Raw genomic sequence first — 25,923 nt, forward strand, 5'->3', positions numbered from 1 at the left:
GCCTCAGAACCGAAGGAACCTATAGTACAACTCTGTCAGAGGCTGAAGCCCAGAGAGCCTGGGGGGCCACTGGTGTGAGTCCTCAGTCCAAAGGCTGGAGAACCTAGAGTTCTGATGTCCAAAGGTAGGAGAAGAAAGGTGTCTTAGCTCCTGGAGAGAGAGCAAAGTCTCTTTTTCCCTGCTTTTTTTGTTCTGTTCTGGACCCCAGCCGATTAGATGCTGCCCCACTTACATTGAGGGCAGATCTTCCCACGCAGGCTACCATCTGACACACCAGTCTCCTCTAGGAACACCTGTACAGACACACCCAGAAATAATGCTTTACCAACTATCTAGATGTCCCTTAATCCAGTTCAGACACCTGATATTAACCCCCATAGTCAGGTTGAAGTACATTGTGGGATACTTTTGGGGAGCTACAGAAGTGCTCTTTAGTTTGCTATGTCTGTCCCTACCTGCTAAGTCACCTTTACGTATAGTTTATCTGTGTGTGTGTGTGTGTGTGTGTGTGTGTGTGTGACATTAAGGACAACAGAGGTTATCTAGTTACCTAGCCTTGTAGTTTACAGGTGAGGGCAAGAAGTACAAATATTCCCAAGGTTTTACCTGTACTTACTTTTGGCCTCTCTGCTACAAACAAATACAAGAATGAATTGTCTGAAAATTTCAGTGTTCATACACAATATAATCCTAAGTAGAAAATCCTTGATGAGTTTTGACTCCTTAGCTAGCATTTCAGAGATGATTTAGTTTTCATGCACTGTTTTAGTTCCTACCAAAATATTGGTTGATTTTTCTCCATATTAAAGTGTAAAAATAATTTAACAGCAGCAGAGGTTTAACAAACAAGGTATCATCAAGAAACAGTGGTTTTGAAATTATTGCTGATCATCTGAGCCTGTGCTTCAATACATTCATAGTTACATCATCTTTCTGAGTGTTTGGATGTAGCCAGTTATTTGTATATCTTGATTGTAAACACTGTAAAAAGTCATCTGCCTTTCTACCATTCCCCCTTCATGCTTCAACATCTGATAGACAGACCCAGATGCTGATGTTATCTCTTGACAAATCTTTTGAATTGAATACCACTCATAGGTTTTGAAAATGAGCCTGTAACCTTGATCCTAGTGCCTACAAGCAGTAAGCAGCCTAGTCAGATGGATGTGGCCATGGTCTCCTTCTATTTCTTTCATCTACTTACTTTTCTTTAAAAATTCATTATGCCAGTTCTGGCCGGGTGCGGTGCCTCACACCTGAAATCCCAGCACTTTGGGAGGCCGAGTCAGGCGGATCACGAGGTCTGGAGATCAAGACCATCCTGGCTAACACGATGAAACCCCATTTCTACTAAAAATACAAAAAATTAGTTGGGTGTGGTGGCACGTGCCTGTAGTCCCAGCTACTCAGAATGCTAAGGCAGGAGAATTGCTTGAACCTTGGAGGCGGAGGTTGCAGTGAGCTGAGATGGCACCACTGCACTCCAGCCTGGGTGACAAAGTGAGACTCCGTCTCAAAAAAAAAAAAAAAAATTACTATTCCAGTTCTGAGTAGACCCCTCCAGTAGTCTGCTGTATATTGGATATACCAGGAGTTCCAGGTGTACCCATTTGGAAATGCTAATAAATGTGATGTTACCACCAACAGGATTCTGTGTCCCATCTAATTTTTGTTTTCAGGTTTTTTTGTTTTGTTTTTTGTTTTGGAGACAGAGTCTTGCTCTGTCGTCCAGGCTGGAGTGCAGTGGTGCGATCTCAGCTCACTGCAACTTCCGCCTCCTGGGTTCAAGCAGTTCTCTGCCTCAGCCTCCCAAGTAGCTGGGATTACAGGTGGTCGCCACCACGCCTGGCTAATTTTTGTATTTTTAGTAGAGACGGCGTTTCATCATCTTGGTCAGGCTGGTCTTGAACTCCTGACCTCGTGATCCACCTGCCTTGGCCTCCCAAAGTGCTGGGATTACAGGTGTGAGCCACCACACCCAGCCCAGGTATTTTATTATGTTTTATTTTTCCTCTACCTGCCCCTTGTTTTAAGGTATTTTAGAAATGGGAGTAGTGTGGCCACCTGAGGGGAGCTGTGCCACAGCTGTGGTCCTTCCACAGGTGGGTTCAGGCACCACTGAGAGTGGATGCAGAAGATGACCCTGTGGATTTTTAGGTCTGTTCAGTCCCAGCCCTACACTAAAATACACCGAGGTTGGGAGAAGGTGTTCCAGGATCAAACAAGAGTGGATACTTTATCAATGGCAATAAGAAATTTACTTGCCCTCACTCTGCCCTCTCAAAATGAAACAAAATGGTTAATGACTCTGTGCATTTGGGAATGTGTATAGGATGGTGTGATTATAAAGTATATTCAGAGTCCTTTCTTTCCCCTGAGAAAAAAAGTCTGTGGAATCAGTATTTCAGCTTTTCCCTTACCCACTGGTCCCCATGTCAGAGCAGAACCCTGGGATACATGAACCTTGATGGCCTGAGGCCTGGTGATATACTCTGCTTTAGGTTTTTCTATACCTCTTTCCTGGCATTTTGAGCTGTAATGGCTATAAGGTTATACAGATAATATATATAGATATGTAAAATTCTTAGATCCTTTTTGTTTGTTTTGTTTTGAGACAGAGTTTCGCTCTTGTTGCCCAAGCTGGAGTGCAATGGCACGATCTCCGCTCACTGTAACCTCCAACTTCTGGGTTCAAGCCGTTATACTGCCTCACTCAGCCTCCCGAGTAGCTGGGATTATAGGCACCCACCACCACGCCCAACTAATTTTTGTATTTTTAGTAGAAACAGGGTTTTGCTATGTTGGCCAGGCTGGTCATGAACTCCTGACCTCAGGTGATCCACCTGCCTCTGCCTCTCAAAGTGGTGGGATTACAGTCATGCACCACGGTTCCCAGCCATTCTTAGAGTCTTATGTTAAGTAGGGTAGAGGCTTGAAATATTACAAGATATTTCCTATCTGATTTCATTTTCAAAATTTCATTTTGTTGTAAGTTGACAACTTATAATTGTATATATGTATGGGGTACAAAATGCTGTGTGATTCATTAATACAATGAAGAATAATTAAATCAACCTAATTAACATACCATCACCTCAATTACTTGTCATTTTTTATGATGGCAACATTTGAAATTTACTCTCTTACCTATTTTGAAATGTACAATACACTGTTATTAACTATATTAATCATGTTGTGCAGTCGATCATTTAAAAAACCTAGTTATTCTTCTTTACTGAGATTTTGTACCCTTTGAGCATTAACTCCCCATTCCCCCACTGCCCAGCCTGTGTAACCACTTCTGTTCACTTCTGTGAGTTGGGCTGTTTGAGTCCACATGTAATAAGCACATGTGGTATTTGTCTTTCAATTCGTGGCTTATTTAACTTAGCATAATATTCTCCAGTTCCATTCATGTTGTTGCAGATGACAGGAGTCTTCTTTTTAAAGGCTGAATAGTAGTTTTATATATATATATGTATACACACACACATATATATACACACATACATACACACACACCACATTTTCTGTATCCATTCATTGTTGATAGGCACTGAGATTGATTCCCTAACTTGTTTATTGTGAATAGTGCTGTGATAAACTTGGGAGTGTAGGCTTTTCTTTGACAAACTGATGTTAAACATTTTGGTAAATTCACAGAAGTGGGATTCCTGGATCTAATTTCATTTTAATTGAATTAAATTTAATTTCAGATATTTATCCACAAAGTTGGGTAACTATGACTGGTACAGAAAGCTTATCTTTAGTTTTGATTTGCCTGTGTAAATAAATACAGGTTGGGCATCTTTAATTTGAAAATCCGTAACTTTTTGGGTGCTGTCATAACGCCGTTAAGTAGAAAATTCCACATCTAACCTTTGTGACAGGCTGCATATATTATTAAAATGTTTTATATAATTACCCTCAGGCTATGTGTATGAGGTTTATATGAAACATAAATGAATTTTGTGTTTAGACTTGGGTCCCATCCCCAAGATATCTCATTATGTATACCCAAAGATTCCAAAATCTAGAAAATTCTGAAATCAGAAACACCTCTGGTCCCAGGTATTTTGGATAAGAGGTTACTCAGTCTGTATCTGGAGTTAGCTTTGACTTTTGAAGAATAGTGATCTTTGACCCCATTGTCTGTCCCTATCCTTCTCCCTTGAAGTCGGGAATGATCGAAGCCATTATGACTGTGTCCCCAAGGTCTTAGCTAAGGTGACACGTCTAACAGTCATTGTCCTGTAAGTGGAGGTGGGCTCAACAGGCAGAGTTAATGCCTCTTTAAACTGGTTGGTGAGCGCACTTGAAGGGAGATAGTGATATCTCTAGGAGACGGTTTTCCCCCCTCTGTATGCTTAATTAGTGTCTGACTACCAATTAAAAGTTTTATGTATACATTTCTGAATTATACAGTAAACCTCTAATGTTCAGACAACTCTTAACCTTATTGTCACCATGTTGTGGAAATGCATGAAAAGTTTCTTCAGAAAGTATCTTTTTAAGCCATACAGTATACACATGTTAGCCACTTCATCCCAAATTTCTGGAGAAACTTGGTTGGCTATATTGGCTTATAAAGTAAGAATTTTGATCTGATTTCACTTGGTTCTGAATCAAGAGCCCCCATGACTAAGCAGTTAAAAATATGCAGGAGGTTACTCCTCTTCTCTCTAGCAGATTGTTTTGACTTGGCAAAGTTATTTATTTGCTAATATCCATCTTTGTACTCTGTTGAAGCTGTCTTTGGCCTTGATATCCCTGTCACATTTGATAACACAGAGGGACAGGAGTGGTCTGTTTTGGAGGCTTTGGGGACCTGATGATCCCTGCTATGAGCTGGTGGCAGGTATCATCAGCTGGTGATCAATGGGACAAAGAAGCTCTTTCCTCTCTATCGTAGGTGAATTTACAGTTGTTCCATCTGGCTTGCAGGCCACCTCTGTATGAAGGACTCTCTCTCTCTGCCCTAGTCCTGTTGGTATTTATGAACTATCCAGATACCCCCTCGATTATTATTACTATTTTTATGTTGTGGAAAAACATTGCCCTGAGGCTGATATTAAGACTGTTTGTGGGAAAGACTCAGGCTATTTAAATTGATAAAACACTAAACTAATAATCATGAAAGATCTCTAGGGAAGGAAGTTTCCATCTCAACATTAGACCCTGTGTCTGTATTTGGGCAGACTGTGTTGTGTGTTGCTGATGACAACACAGTTGCACTTCAACAGCAACTTTTTCTTGGCCTTGCCTGTCTCCATTGCCTTCCTTTTCCCCTAGTCTACCCCTTATCAGTTATCTAGTTCTGAGTGTTTCATTTCAGTTATTTTAAATTTGTTAAATCTCAACACTATTGTCTGATATTCAAAGATGTGTAGAAATCTTTGCTATTCTGCTCTCAAATAGCTACCATAAGGATCTTTTTTCTAAGCCCAGATTTGGGGGATGGATTGTGTCCTCTATTAATCTCCTTAAATCGACATATGTTCTTCATTTCAAGACAAATCCAGCCAGGGTCCATAATTTAGCCCAGAAACAACTCCCCCTCCCCCCCCTTTTTTTTTGCACAGAGCCCCGAAACTTTATTATAAGCAGATTGGATGTGCTCCTGTTTAGTGGTTTAAAACATAGCAAGATGTCCATCTCTACAAAAAAATTTTAAAAATTAGCTGGGTGCCTGTGTTCCTACTTACTCAGGAGGCTGAGGCGGGAGGATCACTTGAGCCTGGGAGGTCGATGCTGCAGTGAGCCATGATGGTGCCATTGCACTCCAGCCTGGGTAACAGAGTGAGACCTTGTCTCTAAACAAACAAACAAACAAACTGGTGAGAAGTTATTTACTTCCCAGTGGGCTCCTCTTACTATTCAGAAGTATACCCTAGGGTGCTTTCACACAGGAAGCTTCACTTCCCTCTTTATTCCGCATTCTGTTTAAAATATATTATTTATAAACATTTTGACATCTATGCCATTGTTATATTGGTAGTAAAAAATGAGGCTTCTTAAGAAATTATTGATAAGCGTCTAGAATTGTTGGAAAAGTGAAGACATTTTCCTCTTAATTTGCTGTATGACATTTTCATATTGCTATTACTAACATAATTTTGAATCTTAGAAAAGCAAAACCTTTAAGTGACCTCTTTTCTCTCTATGTTGGCTGCTCTCTTTTTCTGTAAAACAATGATAGTAATATCTAACATTTATTGAGCTTATCCACTTGCTTTATATTAATTTATTTAATCCTCACAACCGAATAAGGTAGAAACTTGGTTTTCTCCCATTTTGTATATGAGAGCATTGAGGCTTGGAGAAGTTACTTGTCCAAAGTCACATAGCTTAGTAAGTTGCAGAGCCAGGATTCAAACTTAGACAGTTTTGCTTGAATTGCATGATCTCTAAATTCATGTCTGGCTTTAATTTTCTGTGATTTTGAACAAAATTCTTCAACTAGTGAGTAGTAGGAATTACATAATTAATTACCTGTGTCTAACTTTAGAGCAATACTTTTGTGTCTGAGGTAGCTCTGGGAACACTTACTCAGGGGAGGGGATGCTCTCTTCTTCCCTCAGTATAGCAGTGGCCAGCTTCCACTGAAGGTGACATTTTAATTTGTAAACCTTCTTTAGGATGGCACTGTTAGCTAGTGCCATTGCACAGATACAGGGGAAAAATTAGATATTCTCCCACAGCATCATTTTATCTACTTGGTTTTGTTTGAGGAGGAAATCTAGATATAAACATGTAAGAATGGAAAGAGAGCATAGAAACAATTTTGTTCCATCCCTTCACTTTTCAGAGGGTTGGGGGACTCCACTAAGGTTGCAACTAGTGGTTGCAGACTGAACTGCAATCCTAGATTACCTAATTTTAATCTAGTACCTGCTGAAACCACACACTGCCTTCCTTTATAGACTTAATTTTTAATTAAGTTACCGGCCTATTTAGAAAGACTGTGGATATTACAGCTACTTAAATTTGTTCCAAATTGTTGTTTACTTCCAGTCTACCTTTGTGTGTTTTATCTGTGGAATTGATTGGGAAGTCTTTTTAGCACAATGCTGCCACTCCCTGGTTATTGCGTAGTACTGCATTGGGGAGTCCAATAGTTCCTTCACTGCCATTGTAAAGTATAATATTAGGAGTCATACATCTAGGTACAAATAAACCAAAGCAGTTAATTTATTTGTGTAATCAGGCATTCCTACGTCATAAGATAACATAGATATTGTACTTCAGAAGATCACCAGTATCCCTGGCTTGGTTCTAAAAAAATAGGCATTGTACAAATTTGAGTTACTGTATCTAAAAGGTATTTCTGTTGCCCTTCAGGTTTTCAGATGTCTTAAATGTGTTGCAGAAATACATAGACGGTAGATTTTAAAACATTGTTGTTAGGAGTGCTAGTAGATCTGGACTCCTGTATGCTCAGTGAAGTAATTCATTTCTGTGAGCACTGAAGCATGTATTAGTAGCTCAGTGACTAGAGATCACTATCATCCCTTGCAGGAAACCAAGTTCTGGTGAAGAAGTAACTCCTACACTTCTCGGCACAGTTCTTCAGATTTTTCTGTGAACTATTGGTTACAATCACCTACCAACAGAGGAAACACTTTTCATTGAGCACCTACTCAGTTCTAGATGCTTTCTGTCTTTTTGATTCTTTCAGTAATTATTTTAGGTAGATTTCAGTGTCTCCTTTTTACAGAAAAGGGGAGACTGGGAGAATCTCGGTCATGTGCCCCAAGTCACATACATGGGAAGTCATGGAATTGAGATTGGAGGGGCCACAGGCCTTCCCATCTTCTTTCCAGTAGGCCATCTTCCCTACCCTGTAGTGCTTGAACCAGGTTTTATTTTTGCCATTCTGGTTTTGTTTTCCTTAAAAAACAAAACAAAATGAATTACTAGACCAATGATTTCTCAACTAGGGACAATTTTGTCCCCACAGGGGAGATTTAGCAATGTTTAGAGACAGTTTTAGTTGTCAGAACTGGACGATGGGTGCTACTGGCAATTAGTGGTTAGAAGCCAGGGATGTCATTAAGCATCTAACAGTGCACAGGCAGATCCCCACAACAAAGAATCCTCTGGCTCAAATGTCGGTAGTGCTTTGGTTGAGCGAGTCATTACTATAGACGGCGTATTTTAACTGAATGCATCCCCGAGCACTGCCAAACAGGTGCTGCTGCTTCCCCTGGTTTATATGTATTTTTTTCTATAATGAGTAATCTTATCCTGGTCCTGCTTTTTATTATCCTGCCTAGGGAAGAAACTAAGTTTTGTTGGAGACAAAATATAATTTTTCCTGTACCCCTCTTAAATTCTTGGCAAAATAATCCTTGTGCCAGAGAGCATATTTTGAGGTGGTGTATTCTGATCTCCTACACTTCCTAGCTGCTCTCCCATATCCTGGCGATTTGTCCCTTGCTGCCTGTGTATGTGGTCAGCAATAGAGTTAGAAAACTCCAGTTGTCCTGTAAGCTCACTAAAGGCCAGACAGAGTCAGGACTCAGGTTCGTCTCCATATTTCCCTAGAATGGCTTCCTCGACGCATGCAGATGGACTGTGGGGTCTGGATATGTTCAGTAGTTTGTCTATCTTTATGTCTTTCAATGAAAAAATTCATTGAAATCTCTCCCATTTTTTCTCAAGTCAGATGTTAGCACGTCCGTAATCCCCTGCTGAAAGTAATTATTTCTCTAAACTGCTACATGTAACATTTATTCTATTTATTTAACATACTGGTATGTCCTCTTTTTCCCATCTGCAGCGTAAACAGTGTAGAAAATGTTTTTGCCATCAAAAATTTTAATATAAAGGCATAAAATGGATACATGTTGAAGAGTACTCATCATGTAGGATTATTCTATGTATAAAGTGTAATTAAACCAGTGATGATGCACTATTTTTGTAGGCCACGTGTATTTGGCACAGTTAAATGCAAAGAAAGAATCTTGGTATTTATGTTATTTACTTTGGTTTTTTGTTTTGTTTTGTTCTGTTTTTTGTTTTTTTGTTTTGTTTTGTTTTGAGATGGAGTTTTGCTCTTGTTGCCCAGGCTGGAGACACGATCTCAATGGCACGATCTCAGTTCACCACAGCCTCCGCCTCCCGGGTTCAAGCAATTCTCCTGCCTCCGAGTAGCTGGGATTATAGGCATGCGCCACCATACCCGGCCAATTTTTGTATTTACTTTGAAACAGCACATTTTCGTCTGGCGTGGTGGCTCATGCTTGAGATCCCAGCACACTGGGAGGCTGAGGCAGGTGGATGGATCACTTGAGGTCAGGAGTTCCCGACCAGTCTGGCCAACATTGTCAAAACATGTCTCTACTAAAAATACAAAAAATAGGTGGGCGTGGTGGCACACACCTATAATCCCAGCTACTTGGGAGGCTGAGGCAGGAGAATTGTTTGAACCTAGGAGGTGGAGGTTGCAGTGAGCCGAGATCACGCCACTGCACTCCAGCCTGGTTGGCACAGTGAGGCTCCTTCTCAAAAAAGAAAAAAAAAAAAAGAAATAACACATCTTCACATTTGAGTTCTGTTGAAACTTGTGGCAATTGTCATCTTTCTGATTCTTTAAATGGCTTTTAAGTGTTTTTTAGCAAAGGTTTTTTGGAGCCTTCCTGGTGTTTTAGTGTTGGCTATATTTGTGACTGCTCGTTAAAGCAGGAAGCATCTTCCTTCATTAATGAGGGCTCTTTTATCATATTTTAGGATTTAGGCATCCCCTTTATAAACATGAGGCATTTCTTGAATTTTAGCGCTCATTCATTACTGACCAACGGGCCTGTGATGAGAATGTAGAGGCTGCTGAAAGGCATGATACAGCATTCGCCTTGGAGAAGCCTGTTAAGGCCGCATATGGGTTGGAAAAGTATTTTAGGAGGCCGCAGGAAACCTCAGTGCACTCCCTGTTGAGCTATTTATTTCTTGACCAGCCACAGAGACGATCTTTTGCAAGCTGTAGCCCCATAACTTGCTAATGGAAGGGCAATATTTGATCCTTTATTCTCTGAACAAACTGGGAACAAAATTAACTTTTAGGGATAACATAGTTCAGTGTCCTGCAAACATTTACAGGGTCATTTATGTGATAATCATAAAATTCTTCATTATTCACAAATAATTATATACAAGATGTTCTATTATCTGGAGACTCGGAAATAAATGAGATGAGGTGTCTGGACTATGGTACCTTCATCACCACCCATTCTTCGCTATATTCATTTGGCACTTAACAGTAACTGTGGCTAAACAGTGGAAGGAGAATCTAATTTAGTCTGGGTAATAGGCAGACCTTGGAGAAGAGATGATTTTGTGCCAGGCCTTGTGGGGTAAGTTCTTTCTAGCTTATTGCCCTTAATGAGCCTTGACAGTCAGGTAACACTGACTCTAAATATTTACCAAAATGATTAAAGATTAAAATAGGATATATTAATGTAGTATTGTATAGTTAATGTTAAATAAAAATGTAATATTGAATGGATTAGTTAATCAAACTGGGGAGATAAACAGATTCAAGACTGGTCTCCTTTTGTTTCCTGAAATAAGCAGTTCAGAGGGGTAAGGTGAGAGGGATCTATTGATGGGTGTTTTTAAAAAATAAAATTTGACCTCATAACTGACTTACGTATTGTTGTGGTCCTGATGGTAATTGTGTCTCTCCCTATCTACCTGTCCACCCGTTTACAGGGGCTTTTGGTCATGGGTATGATATGCACTTATGGCCACCTGAAATCCTGTTCCTAATGCTGTTAGATTTTCCTTTTCAGAGTAAGAGGGACCATCTCCTCATGAACGTCAAATGGTACTACCGTCAATCTGAGGTTCCAGATTCTGTGTATCAGCATTTGGTTCAGGATCGACATAATGAAAATGGTAAATATGTCCTTCTGGTTTGATTCGTGTATTTCTTAGCTTTGGGCAGAGTTCTTTCTAGAGACATTCATTAAATGAAGATAACTTTTTGAAAAATGGATTTTGGAGTGTTGGTAGGCCTTATGCTTGACGATTCACATTGGCTACCAGTTAGTCACGTGAGGTGGGTCTGTCCCTCTCCAGTTCCAGATGAGGAAACTGAGGTTGAGAGATGCTAAGGACGTTGCTGGGGCCATGCATCCTCTATGTGGCAGTGCTGGCGCTGGTATCAAACTTTGCCTGGCCCTGATCCTGCTCCACTCTTCTCACAGTCAACAAACCAATGAAAAGCAGCTAGGAAGAATGATGTTCTTTTTTTCATCTTTCTGAGTTTTTTTTTTTCCTTCTTTGAAACTATAAAAAAAACCTCTGTTAAAGCGTGTAAATTATAGTTCCTTGTTAAAAATATTCTTTTCAATGGAAGCTGTGTGAGTTCACTCCATTTTGTAATATTTAGCAAGAAAAATAAGATGGACAGGATCACTAAGTATTTTCGTAGTTGAAGGAGGTGCTAGGATAAGATAGTTGTTTTTCTTCTTTTTCCATTTGTGCTGAATCCATTTTGGCAAAATATAGGTTCTTAGTAAGTGGTATAAAACATAGCCAAGAAGATACTTTGTTGACAAAAACTGTACATTCTGTTATTGTTATTCTTGCAATTTATGATTCCTCTTCTCTATTTTGCATACTTACGATGCTAACCAGGCCTGGTTATTTAGTGGGTGGTAAACCTGAAAGAAAAGTTTTACAAAATTTTTTTTACTTGTTTTGGGAAACTCAGTTTTAATGTCCTCTTAATTAATTTTTTGACAGACTCTGGAAGAGAACTTGTCATTACAGACCCAGTTATCAAGAACCGAGAGCTCTTCATTTCTGATTACGTTGACACTTACCATGCTGCTGCCCTTAGGTAAGTCCTGGAGACGTGCTCTTCCATGTAAAGGAGGAGTCACTGAGTGCAGGAGGTGGAGAGTCTAATCTCTCCTGATCTTTTAGTAGTCACTGTATTAATCAGACTCCTATTTTGGCTTCAGAGTGAACATTCCAGCGTCCGCTCTGGATTGTTGAGATTGCAGAGGTTCTCCATGTCTTCACTAATCTAGCTTTACCTCTCTCTCTCTCTCTTTTTTGATAATTTACTTTTTAATGCCATTTCTATATTATTGTATCTTCATTTCCTTGGAAATTATTATCCTGGTATTGTTTGCTGAAGTGTGTGGGCGAAATGTTCCGATGGGCCAGGTGCAGTGGCTCACATCTGTAATCCCGGCATTTTGGGAAGCTGAGGTGGGAGAAAGTGTTTTGATGGTCTGCAGTTTACTTTCTAAAGATTTAATTCCTGCCACTAGAAAAGATAGAGAAATGGATGAAGCAGATATGGCAGCGTGTAATTAATTGAGAACCCAGGCAAAGGTTATAGAAATTTTCATTGAACTGTTCTTCCATTTTCTGTATGTCTGAAAAATTTCCTACTATACAGCTTCATTGGCAGGGGGAAGAGATGGGTAGAAAGATACTGAAGATTTCATTCTGAGGCAGAAGGTAACATTCCAGCCAGTCATAATGTCTTCAGGAATTATGTCAAAAAAAGACCACGACATTTGCATCTGTGGGTATTTTCTGTCTCTTTCAAGAAAAGGATGGCCATAATGGCTCATTTTGTGTGTGTATGGCTGACTTTGTGCCTTTTAAGTGGTATAGGAAGTAAGACTACTAATATTCTTAAAACCCTTTCCTCACTGGAAATAAAGTGGTGAAAGACTACTTTTTTTTGTTAAGTACTGTAATATGGTTTTAACAAAATGCTGGGATTTTGGTAGCTTTTATCTTAAAACTACAATGAGTTACAATAATTTCTCCATTCTGATGCTCAGATGGCATTCAGGAAAACCACCTGGAGTCTTTTTTGCAAAGCTACATAGCTAAAGTCAGTTATTTCAAGGTAAATTAGTAGCAACTCTAGGGCAGGCTTTGGCAAGCTTTTCGGGTCAGCTATTTCACATGGTATCTGTTGCAGTGACTCAGCTCAACCATTGTAGCATAAAAGCAATTATTAGACAACATGGAAGTAAATGAAGTGGCTGTGCTGCAGTAAAACTTTATGGATATTGAAATTGGAGTTTCATTTAATTTTCATGTGTCAGGAAATATTCTTCTTTTGTTTTCTTTTTCAGCCATTTAAAAATGGAAAAACTCTTCTCTCAGGCCACAGGAAGCAGGCGGTGTGCCAGATACAGCTTTTCTGGCCGTAGTTTGCCAACTCTGCTGTGGGGTATGGCATGGATGTAGTTAGGTTTGACTTCTTACAGGAATTTAGATGAATTTAGAGAGTTTCTCAGTGTTTCATAAACTTCTTGTGAACTTCCACAAGCTTTGTGTGACTTTTAAGATTGGCTTTCCAAGCTTAAGCTCTCTTGCTGAACAAAGGAAGTTAATGCAGGGTTGATTATATTGATGGAACAGTTAAATGGTTACCTGGGACCAGTGACTTAATCCTGGAATATTGTTAGCTGGGACTGGTGACTTAATCGTGGAATATTATTACCTGGGACCGGTGGCTTAATCCTGGAATATTGTTAGCTGGGACCGATGACTTAATCCTGGAATATTTCTCGTCTTTTTTTTTTTTTGGAGACAGCATCTCGCTCTGTTGTCCAGCCTGGAGTGCAGTGGTGAGATTATGGCTGATTGCAGCCTCAAACTCCTGGGCTCAGGCAATCCTACCTCCCCAAGTAGCTGGGACTACAGGTGTGCACCACCACACCTGGCTAATTTTTGTATTTTTCGTAGAGATGAGGTTTTACCATCTTGCCCAGGCTGGTCTTGAACTCCTAAGCTTAAGCAATCCACCCACTTTGGCCTCCCAAAGTGCTGGGATTACAAGTGTGAACCACTGCACTCAGCCAAATCCTGGAATACTTCTTACGCTGGTTTGCATACTCTTTCCTTCCTGTTTCCATCTTGTCTCACGGGTTGAGGGAAAAGATTTTAAGCGATTTAGAGTTTCAGTTGAACAAATATGTGAGATATGTAACTGTGTATTCAACATGTTTTGACATAAATGCTTAAAATCAACATATTTCAGTACTTATCATTGGTATTGAGATTTGTAGAATCTTTTTTTCTGAGACGGAGTCTTGCTCTGTCACCCAGGCTGGAGCTCAGTGGCTTGATCTTGGCTCACTTTACTGCAACCTCCACCTCCTGGGTTCAAGTGATTCTCCTACCTCAGCCTCCCGAGTAGCTGGGACTACAGGCATGTGCCACGATGCCCAGCTAATTTTTGTATTTTTAGTAGAGACAGGGTTTCACCATCTTGGCCAGGCTGATCTTGAACTCCTGACCTCAAGTGATTACCCACCTCGGCCTCCCACCTCAAGTGATCACCCGCCTCGGCCTCCCAAAGTGCTGGGATTACAGGCATGAGCCACCACGCCCGGCCCGTTTTTATCTTTAGCATTTTTAGAAGAACAAGTTATCCTAAATAATTCCATCTGATCTCCATGAATTTACTGTAGCTAAGTTTACAATCAGATGTTTCTTGGAGATGTGTGAATGTGTAAGTCACTGTCCTTTCACTGGCCACCACAGCTGGAGTGCTACAGTGGTAATACTTTATCTTCTTTTCACTGGGTATATAATTAGAATCCTCATTAATTAGTTTTTTTTTTTTTTTCTCCTGTGGTGTTTTCTTTAAAGTGGTCTTAAAAAGTGGTAGCTGCTTTATAAAACTTTTACCTTGAATTTGATTTTGTAAGTTTCAAATACAACATCCTTTTGTGACTTGACTACTGGGTTTTTTTCAAAGACATCAGATGACAGGTGGTTGTTTGGTCACTGAACAAGCTGGCCTAATGGTGCAGTGTCGTGTGAGTGTGTGGACGTGCTGACCTAGTGGTGCAGTGTCTTGTGCTTGTGGACACGCTGGCCTAATGGTGCAATTTTGCGTGTGTGTGTGGACGTGCTGGCCTAGTGGTGCAATTTTGCATGAGTGTGTGGACGTGCCGGCCTAGTAGTGTAGTGTCACGTGTGTGTGGACGCGCTGGCTTAGTGGTACAGTGTCTCATGTGCATGTGGACATGCTGGCCTAATGGTGCAATTTTGCGCGCGTGTGTGGATGCACTGGCCTAGTGGTGTGTCGCACACGCGTGTGTGGATGCGCTGGCCTACTTGTGTGGTGTCACGTTTGTTTGTGGGTGTACTGGCCTAGTGGTGCAGTGTTGCACGCGTATATGTGGACACGCTGGCCTACTGGTGTGTCACGTGTGTGTGTGGACATGCTGGCCTAGTGGTGCGGTGTTGCACGCGTGTGTGTGGACTCGTTGGCCTACTGGTGTGGTGTCACAAGTGTTTGTGGACGTGCTGGCCTAGTGGTGTGGTGTCACGTGTGTGTGGACGCGCTGGCCTAGTGGTGCAGTTTTGTGTGTGTGTGGACGCACTGGCCCTAGTGGTGCAGTTTTGTGTGTGTGTGGACGCACTGGCCTAGTGGTGCAGTTTTGTGTGTGTGTGGACGCACTGGCCTAGTGGTGCAGTTTTGTGTGTGTGTGGACGTGCTGGCCTAGTGGTGCAGTTTTGTGTGTGTGGACGTGCTGGCCTAGTGGTGTGGTTTCACGTGTGTGTGGACGCGCTGGCCTAGTGGTGCAGTTTTGTGTGTGTGTGGACGCACTGGCCTAGTGGTGTGGTGTCACGTGTGTGTGGACGCGCTGGCCTAGTGGTGCAGTTTTGTGTGTGTGTGGACGTGCTGGCCTAGTGGTGCAGTTTTGTGTGTGTGTGGATGCACTGGCCTAGTGGTGCAGGGTCACACGTGTGTGTGGACGCGCTGGCCTAGTGGTGCAGTTTTGTGTGTGTGTGGACGCGCTGGCCTAGTGGTGCAGTTTTGTGTGTGTGTGGACGCGCTGGCCTAGTGGTGCAGTTTTGTGTGTGTGTGGACGCGCTGGCCTAGTGGTGCAGTTTTGTGTGTGTGTAGTGGTGCAGGGTCACACATGTGTGTGGACGCGCTTCCCTAATGGTGCAGGGTCGCATTGCTGTCAGTGATCCGGCCTCGCTCTTGGCAGCAGCGCTCACTGTGACAGAAGCGTTGCCTGTCCCATTACTCCCATAAAACAGAATGGGATGGCAGTGCCCCCAGCAGTTCTCTTTCTCTTCACCAAGGTAGATTAGCTTAAAAAATGTTTGGGATGTCTTTGGTGGGGGATGGTTAAAGTTAAGCTTTAACTTTTTTTTTCCAATTTTCTTCTCATAGTTTATTCACAGAAAGAGTTTATTCTTTCTCCATAGTTATAAACCAGCACTACTAAAAATAAATTCAATTTTGAGAGAGACACAAATAAAATAGTCTGTAGGCACATGAAAAGGGATCAAATAAATGTAATGAAAAAAACCATGGGGAACAAAAAAGAAAAAAGAAAAAGACTGATCATGTTAGTGCTTAGCACCATTCTTCTTGAAGATCAAAGGGCTCGGTTGTGTGGTTTCATCCGGTCACAGTAACTCTGAGGGGGCTCTTGCCATTCCATTCACTCAGGAGGAAACTGATGTATAAGGTTTTCTTTCAAGCTGGTGCTAGAGTTGGGTTATAAAGGAGGAGAGAGAGCTTTATCCTTTAGCCATGGTGAATCAAAAGGAAAACAAAATGCCCTGTAGTTTCTTTGTAAATTGTGAGATTATAGCTTTTTCCTACCAGAGTTTCTTCCTATAAGAAAATCTGAGCCCTTCGCAGTTGTAGAAATGTGTGTTGAAGTCCAGCATTACTTCATTGCTGTTAGTTTTGAATTCTTGACCTTAGCTATCCCTTATCTCTACCTTTCAAGATAAGTTTCTACAGCTGCTGATCTTATTTCATCACACTTTATCCATAACCGCCATAGAGTAAAGTTAGCATTTTGAATAGAGTATTTGTTGAGTTCTGTTTATTCCTGGGTAAGAATTTTTGGCTGGCATTGTGGTATAATAGACTGAAGTTAGAAGACTTGTGTTTGAATCCTGGCTCTGCTGTAGCCTTGTGGCCAGTGTCACGTTTTTTAACCTTTTGACAAACTTGTTCAGGGTCACATGACTAATGACAGAATCCTGAACCAAACACACACATCTGGTTCCACATCCAGTACAGTAAGGAGTGTGAAAGTCCCTCAAAGAGCATCTCAGGTCCTAGTAACATGTGTAGTACACTCCATAGCTCATTGAATTTCTGCTGAGTTCTTAAAAGTATAAGGGGAAGAAAAGAAAAAGTGAAATTAAGAATAATTTTGTACTGAGTTAATGACGGTGTAATCACTCAGCATACACTTATTTTACTATTTCTGTGTGGCCTGTTGGAGGAGGAGGGATTAGATATTTAGATTCCTTCAGGTATATGGAGAAGAGTTCAGCTTAGGGAGCTATCTCAACACACTCCAAGAACGAGCAGATAAACTTGTAACTTGTAATTTGTTTTCTATGCTACTTTTTCTCCTCTAAGGATAATGTTTTATTAATGATCCAAGGATCTGGAGTGATTGCTTTGTGATTGGACTGAGGACATGTGACCTGGGGAACATTCTCAGGTTTATTGTGTACTCGCATCAGTGCATTCTCCAGTATTGATTGTGGAGGGCAGCACAGGAGATCATAAATGTCTTGTCGGCTTGAGGGCTGTTTTCCAGCTTTCTGATTACCTGCTTCCTATTTGGAGGAGTCACTTGGGGAAAAAAATACTCTACTGCAGGTCAGGTTATAGGCTGTCATTTTACCCAGGGGCTCCTATTACAGGAAGATGCTTTAGGATGAATTTTCTGGAAGACCAGGGCCAAGGAGCCCTAAATTAGCTGTTTGAGGCTTCCAGTCTGTTTCTTTTCATTATAAATTAATTTATCTCCCTACTTTGTTATGAGCAACTAGGATCATGTATATGTTTAGGGCTTGAAACAGATTAGTTACATCTGTGGACAGTTTCCCAACCATTCCTTAAACCATTTAAAAATCCTTTAGTGGCCGGGCACGGTGGCTCACGCCTGTAATCCCAGCACTTTGGGAGGCCAAGGTGGGCAGATCACCTGAGGTCAGGAGTTCACGACCAGCCTTGCCAACATGGCAAAACCCCGTCTCTACTAAAAATACAAAAAATTAGCCGAGTGTGATAGCTGGTGCCTGTAGTCCCAGGTACTAGGGAGGCTGAGGCAGGAGAATCGCTTTAACCTGGGAGGTGGAGGTTGCAGTGAGCTGAGATCGTGTCACTGCACTCCAGCCTGGGTGACAGAGCGAGACTCTGTCTCAAAAACAAACAAACAAACAACATCAACAACAACAAAAACACCCTTTAGCTCCTGCAAGTTCTGTAAGGAGTTTCATGGTGTCTCAGAGCTCTTAGTTTTGCAGTTTAAGAATCCTTCTCTGGCTTTAATCTACAGTTGTTTTTATATGTGAAATAACTTTGATCTACAGCATTTTTATTGTTTTGTCTATACATGCTTAGTACTTCATTAGACATCATAACCTGTCAATTCCTTTATTTATTCATTCATCATTTAACACTTTATTAATCTACTAGTAGATGAAGGGCTCTATATTTGGTGATGGGAACCTACCCAGTAAGATATTCCGTCTGCCCTTCAGTACTTCATAGTATTTGAAAAACTTTGTTTTATTTGGAGGTATTTTTAGACACACAGCAAAGTTACAAGTACTCAGCTTCAATATATCCCTCCCCTAACCTCCCACAATGTGAACTTCTACAACTGTAGTACAGTTATCAGAACCAGGGAATTAACATTGATACAACAGCATTAGACTAAAGATTCTCTTTGAATTTCAATAATGTCCTCATTGTTGTTCTAGCATCTTATATGGGATCCCACATTGCATTTAATTATTTCTCCTTAGTCTCCTACAGTGTGTAATGGTTCTCCAGTCTTTCCTTGCTGTTCATGACCTTCCTTGGTATTGTAAATATTATTGATCAATTATTTTGTCAAATGTCCCTCAATTTGACTTTTCTGAAGTTAGGCATTTTGGGCAAGAACCACAGAAATTACGTGTTTCTGAGTGCATCTTATCATGGGCTTCATGAGGTTGATAATGTCTAATTACTGGTGATGTTGACCTTGACTACTTGATGAATGTGGCTTCTGCCAGGTTTCTTCACTGTAAAGCAGCTTTTCCCCGTACGTAATTAACTTGGAGACACTTTGAGACTCTGCAAATCATTTATCTCCTTAAATTTTCACCCAGTGATTTTAAGCACCTATCAGTGGATTTCACTTGTAAAAGTTACTTCTGTGAAGCTTGCCTATGGTGGTTTTTCATTTTTTTTCTTTTCTTCTACATGTATTAATTGGAATTCTACTGTAGTAAAGAAATCTCCCTTTTATCCCCTAAATCTATTTGAGTATTTACATCAGCATGAACTTATGGATATTTATTTTGTTTTGTTATAATTTATTATTTTTTGTTTTATTGCCCAGCTTTGGCCATTAGGAGCTACTTCAGATTGGCCCCTGCACTTTACCAGCAAACTTCTGTATTTTTTGAGCACTTTCTTATTTCTAGCTCCACAAGATGTTCTCAGACTTGTATTTTATTTTCTAACCTCCAGCGCTGGAATTAACCATTCTGTGAGGAACCCGGGTTCCCTTTAGTGGAGAGCAGTGTTTAGAAACCAAGATCTGGGTATTAGGCATGTGTATTACTACTGGGTGTCATTGTTTCTAGATCCAGTTAGCAGGCAGAGCTAGGATGTATATGTGTACTAACCTGTGCCTGTTCACTTCCCCTAACCCCAGACTCGTAAGGTTATATTAATTTCAATTCCAGTCCAACACTGGAAGATTTTATTTTATTTTTTTTGAGACAGAGTCTTACTCTGTTGCCCAGGCTGGAACGCAGTGCCGCAATCTCAGTTCACTGCAACCTCCGCCTCCTGGGTTCATGCAATTCTCTGCTTCAGCCTCCCGGGTGGCTGAGATTACAGGCACCCACCACCACACCCAGCCAATTTTTTTGTATTTTTAGTAGGGATGGGGTTTCAGCATCTTGGCCAGGTTGGTCTTGAGCTCCTGACCTCCTGATCCACCCAACTCAGCCTCCCAAAGTGCTGGGATTACAGGCATGAGCCACTGGGCCTGGCCTGAAGATTTTATTCTTCACTTTCCCTTATTTATAACTACTTTCTCCAACACAGAAGAAACTCAGTTCTCATTGTTTAAAATATACTTACTTGTTTTTGTTTAATTCTCAAATACATACAACTTAGTTTCAGAATTTGTAACCCACGTCTTGGTGAGAAACCCATTTATTGACTCTTTTTGTCTTCAGTCTTATAGTGCAAGATACTGTTTTTGCTCTTACTTAGGTCAGTTCTGTTCTTTCTTACCTCCTTATGTGCGTTTGTTTATTTGTAATACATTTAGGTTCATTTGTTGCTGTTTACATCCTATTTTTGGTTTCTCCTTGTTGACCTGGACTGTTTATTTTATGGGTGTGTGAGAGCATGTGGACTATTGCTGTGGTTCTAAGAGTCAGGGTTATAGGAAGATGCTCTTCAACCCTGCCACCATGTTCCCATCCTCTACTTCTTTCCCTCTCACTCCTACCTTGCTGCTCTAGGTAACTGATCATTTTACTTGCTGGATCATCCTTCCAGCATTTTCTTTTCACAAATCAGCAGATGCATGCCTCTTTTCTTAAAACCCCGTCTTTCTTATACGACGGGTAGAATACTGTAGATCCTCTTTTGTACTTTGCTCTTTTCACTTGATGACAGTATATTGTGGGAATTGCTCCTATCAGTTCATAGAGGACTTTCTCATTCTCTTTTACTTCCTTATGTTGATACACTATAGTTGATGTAACTGCTGTCTTGTGTATGAGCATTTAGATTAGGATTTTGCAATTATAAATGATGCTGCAATGATATCTTTGTGCATATATGTTTTCTTATCATTGGGAACTTCAGGGTGCGTTTATAATAGTGGGATTGCTGGGTTGAAAGGTTTATGCCTATGCGGTTTGTTACATATTACCAAATTTCCCTTCAGCTGGCATGTACCAATTTGTGTTTCTTCTGATAAGTATGAAGCAGCCTGTTTTCCTAATAGAATGTTTTGTCTTTTTAAAATTTTACGTCTGATAGGTGAGAAGTGTTATCTCCGTGTTTTTATTTTATTTCACTAACAATGAGTTTAAACATTTTTTCATGTTTGAAGGATATTTTTGTCTCTTTTTTGTAAATTGTCTGTTTTTGTATTTTCTATTGGGTTTTCTTTTTGTTTTACTTTTAAAGTGCTTTATATGACTGTGGTACATGGCAATTGTTGCAAATATTTTTCTCCCACTTTTGTCAGTTTTCATTTAATTTCATGTATTGTATTTTTTATTGTGTAAAATGTATTTTTATCTAATCAAATTTATCAGTCGTTTATTGCCTCTGGATTTTGAGTCATAGTTAGAAAGCCTTTCCCTACACCATATTTAAAGAATAATTCTACCCAGTTGTTCTAGCTCTACGTATTAAAATACCTATGTTGACTGTAGTGGTTTCAGATGTCACCATTGTCGTGTTTTGCTTTCCATATGTGTTTTGTACTTGCTTTTTTGTTTTGTTGTTCTATTGTCTATTCACGTGCTAGCACTACACTCTTAATTACAGAGGCTTTATAGTATGTTTTAATGTGTGTTCCTCTCTTTTTTAGTTATTTGTTTTTCCATGTGAACCTTAATATTTTGTTTCAAAAAAAAAAAAAAAAGCTTGTTGGTATTTGTACTGGGATTGTATTGGATTTATTAATTAATCTGTGGAGAAATGCCAATTTGAGTTTTCCTGTCTAAGAACATGGATGTTTTACCATTGTTCGCATCCACTTTTTTGTCTTTCAGTAGTGTTTAAAAATCTTCCTTGTTAAAGATTTTGTACAGTTTTGGACTTTTTACTCCTAAGCTAATAATCTTAATTTTGTTTTTTGTTTTTTGTTTTTGTTTTTGTTTTTTGAGATGAAGTCTTGCTCTGTCACGCGTCCTTGTAGTGGCGCCATCTTGGCTCACTGCAACCTCTGCTTCCCAGGTTCAAACGATTCTCCTGCCTCAGCCTCCGAAGTAGTTGGCATTACAGACGTCCGCCACCATGCACAGCGAATCTTTGTATTTTTAGTAGAGACAAGGTTTCATTGTGTTGGCCAGCCTAGTCTTGAACTCCTGACCTCTTGTGATCTGCCCACCTCGGCCTCCCAAAGTGCTGGGATTACAGGTGTAAGCCACCACACCTGGCCTACAGACATATTTTGAACTCTATCCTGTAATAATAAAGAATACACATTGATTTGTGTATCTTGCCACGTTCTCAAAAATTGGTCATATATTAGATCACAGAAAAAAAACATTCTGATTAAAATGCAATAAAACTGTAGTTTACTAAGAAAAACAAAGAACAGAAGACCCTTTCACCTGGAAATTTAAAACTTCCTGTTAAGCAACTCCTGGGCAAAAGGGGAAATACAAACTAAAATTATTTATTTATTTATTTATTTATTTGTTTATTTATATTTTTATTTATTTATTTTTGTCCAGGCATGGTGGCCCACACCTGTAATCCCAACATTTTGAGAGGCCAAGCTGGGCAGATTGCTTGAGCCCAGGAGTTTGAGACCAGCTTGGGCAATATGGTGAAACCCTAGCTCTGCAAAAAATTGTTGGGTGTGGTGGCACGCACCTGTAGTCCCAGCTACTGGGAAGGCTGAGCTGGAAGAATCACCTGAGCCTGGGAAGTTGAGTCTTCAGTGAGCTGAAATCAAACCACTGCACTTCAGCCCAAGTGACAGAGGGAGACCCTATCTCAAACAAACAAACAAACAAACAAACAAAAAGGCCGGGCATGGTGGCTTGCACTTGTAATCCCAGCACTTTGGGAGGCTGAGGCAGGCGGATCACGAGGTCAGGAGATCAAGACCATCCTGGCTAACACCGTGAAACCTCGTCTCTACTAAAAATACAAAAAGTTAGCCGGGTGTGGTGGCACGTGTCTGTAATCCCAGCTACTCAGGAGGCTGAAGCAGGAGAATCGCTTGAACCCGGGAGGCGGAGGTTGCAGTGAGTCGAGATCACGCCACTGCACTCTAGTCTGGGTGTGAGAGTGAGACTCTGTCTCAAAAAAAAAAAAAAAAAAAAAAAAGAATTTTTTATTATTAAGACTCCATCTTAATAATAGTAGCTTTCAACAGATTTACTACTGTAAACATTCTGTGTGTGCTCGTGCACGTCGTCCTGAGTCTTTGGGGTTTGCACGTGCCTGGGGATACAGGAAGACCTTCCCAGTTATTGGTAGTTTTAAGGGAGTGAATTTCTAGGCCAGAGTTTTCATTTGTATTGTCTCCTTACATAAGAGGGGCTCTCTTGTCTCTTCTTCATCCTTTTCATATAGCCACCTCCTCTTGGTAGCCAGAAGACCCTTCAGATGATGCCCCAGGTGTGAAACTCCCTGGGGGCCCGCTCCGCTGGGAAGGATTACTGAAATGAGTCATTTCCGGGACGCCTTTTTTACTGTTGAATGAAAGGATGCTAACACATGGGGCTTCCCTGTCTTTAGTCATATTTCTGTTAACAGTGAAGCATTGCTTTAGATACAGAGTATACAGGACTTTAGGAGGCTCTGGAACTGGTTATTTCAGCAAGGTGGATGTGATGGCAATTTTCTCTTAATGGTCCCTCCTCATCTACTCTGTAAACAAGGTCAAATAATGTCCTACTTTTGACAGAGATCATGGTGAGAAGAGCGCTCTGATAAAAAACACTGAATACTTAAAATCATACCCATACTTCTGCACACATATACACACATTTTTAAAGGTAAACACTGTTCATCACGAGGTAATTTGTAAAATACTTCAAATGGGTGCCACCCAGTCAGAGCCAATCCTAGTGGCCTTACCTGGTCATGGAAACCCTTTTTTCAGCTCTGCTCAATACTCAGTGTTTGAGGGCTGGCTAACTGGCAAGATGGCCAGCTTTAAACAGCTACAGCTATATGGTAATTATTCTCATTGTTTTACTTTCCTCCAGTAGTTTTTTAATATACAGTACAATGTAGATTTTAAGTGTACATTTTCAGAAATGTGTTTGACCCTAAACAAGACCTGGCATATTCCCCTTATCTCAGGAAGTTCCCTCAAGATCCTTCCCTCTCAAAACCTCCCACCCAGAATCACCAACTGTTCAGGTTTCTCTCACTATAAATTATTTTTTCCTCTTTTAAAGCTCATATAAGTGGAATCATACAGTGTATAATGTTTTTGTGTCTGGCTTCTTATACTCACATTTAATTTTTGAGATTTGTCCATGGCATTTTATTTATCACTAGATCTTTGTATTTGTGTAGTATTTTATTGTACATATATACAATTTGTTTATTTACCTGTTGCTGCACATTTGGGTTGTTTCTAGGCTATTATGAATAAACCTTTCATGAATAACAGCAACAAAAAAAATGTACAAAGAAGGAAATAATAAAGATAACAAATTTGTGAGGAAGAAAACTTAGATGTAATCAAATTCTTTTTGTTTTTTAAAAATTTAATACCTTCTTTAAAAAATACATTATGACCAGCTGGGATTTATTCCAGGAATGCAAGGTTGATTCAGGTTTTCACTCTGTTGATAACATATATCAAACTATTAAATCTAAAGGAGGATATCAGTCAATTATTTCCAATACTATGATTATGGTTTGATTGTCTATAAAGCTAGTGTCATATTTAATAGGAACACATGAGAGACATTTCCACTGACATCAAGAACTAGCCAAGGATGTTCACTCTTTCCACATTGTATTAGAGGTACAGTGCAATTAGAAGCATAAGAAAGGATAAAACAGTAAAAATGTTTAAATATCAGTACTTTTCATATATACAAACAGAATCAAATAGAGAAAGGGCTTGATGGTAGAGAAAAATCCCATTTATGACAACTTCATAATCATTTATCAGATGAAATGCTTCTATTCCTATTGCTTTTGGCTTTCTGTAAGCCAGTAGTTTCGCCCCTCACAGGAGACATTTGGCAAGTCTTGAGACATTTTTTGTTGTAAGGAAGAAATGTGTATGGGTGCTACTAGGTAGAGGCCAAGGATGCTCTTAAATATCCTACAATGTACAGGACAACCTCTGACAATAAATAATTATTTAGTACAAACTGTCATTAGTGCCAAGATTGATAAACCCTGCCCTAAACATACCTGATTTCTAGTGGTTGTGTTTAGGTTGGGTTTTCTTTACCTTTAATTGATACATTACTCACTCCAGTTTAAGAGTGAAATAACGAACAATAATAAAAGAAGAATCAATTTCCTTTAGTAATGTACAACAATAGGAATAACTTACTTTACATAGCATTGTGTAGTAGAGTTTTGTAGGCTTTGTCTTTATAAGTGCAGTAGGTGTTATTTCTATTTTACTGCTAAAGGAACCTATTTCTTTTGGCTTTCAGGGATTAAATCACCTTGTATGGATGAGTAGTTAGTTTAAAAGTGAGCTAGTTGTTCATTTGTAAAAAAGATCATACCTGCCTTTTCTTTCCCAGAAGCTTATTTTAGTTCTAGTTAAATGCTAGAAGAGGCAGTTTTGGGCTTGGGAAGTTGATGCTTAGTCGGTATTTTTCCTTGAATTGGATCTTACTATCTACAAATAGTAGGTATGAATACTGTAGCACTTCTAATAGAACTTTCTGCTGTGATGGAAATGTCTTATAAATCTGTGTTGTTCACTATGGTAGCTAGTAGCTATATGTAGCTATTTAGATTTACATACGATCAAATAATTTATTTGTTAAGATCAAATAAAATTTTAAATTCAGTTCTCAGTTGTATCAGTGTTGTTTGAAGTGCTCAGTAACCCTGGAATACTTTCTATTCTGTAGCTTCTATTCTATAGAACTATAGATACTTTCTAATCTATAGTTCCCAGAGGGACTTTATATCAACAGCATTGTTATTTAATTTAAAAAATGGAGATGGGGGCTGGGTGCAGTGGT

At 40.0% G+C, this 25,923-nt stretch overlaps 1 protein-coding gene across 10 annotated transcripts in view; it reads left to right on the forward strand.

Moving 5' to 3' along the window:
• RERE (arginine-glutamic acid dipeptide repeats) overlaps positions 1-25,923 on the forward strand; it is a 466,306-nt gene that overhangs the window by 252,820 nt on the left and 187,563 nt on the right. For all 10 annotated transcript variants that reach the window (XM_063668254.1, XM_054440862.2, XM_063668280.1 and 7 more), the window contains 2 exons: positions 10,791-10,896; positions 11,749-11,845. In XM_063668254.1, the coding sequence (XP_063524324.1) occupies positions 10,791-10,896; positions 11,749-11,845 (203 nt within the window). The remainder of the gene's footprint in view (positions 1-10,790; positions 10,897-11,748; positions 11,846-25,923) is intronic.

The sequence above is a fragment of the Pongo pygmaeus genome, chromosome 1 (genome assembly GCF_028885625.2).
Source record: "Pongo pygmaeus isolate AG05252 chromosome 1, NHGRI_mPonPyg2-v2.0_pri, whole genome shotgun sequence".
NCBI classification, from domain to species: Eukaryota; Metazoa; Chordata; class Mammalia; order Primates; family Hominidae; genus Pongo; species Pongo pygmaeus.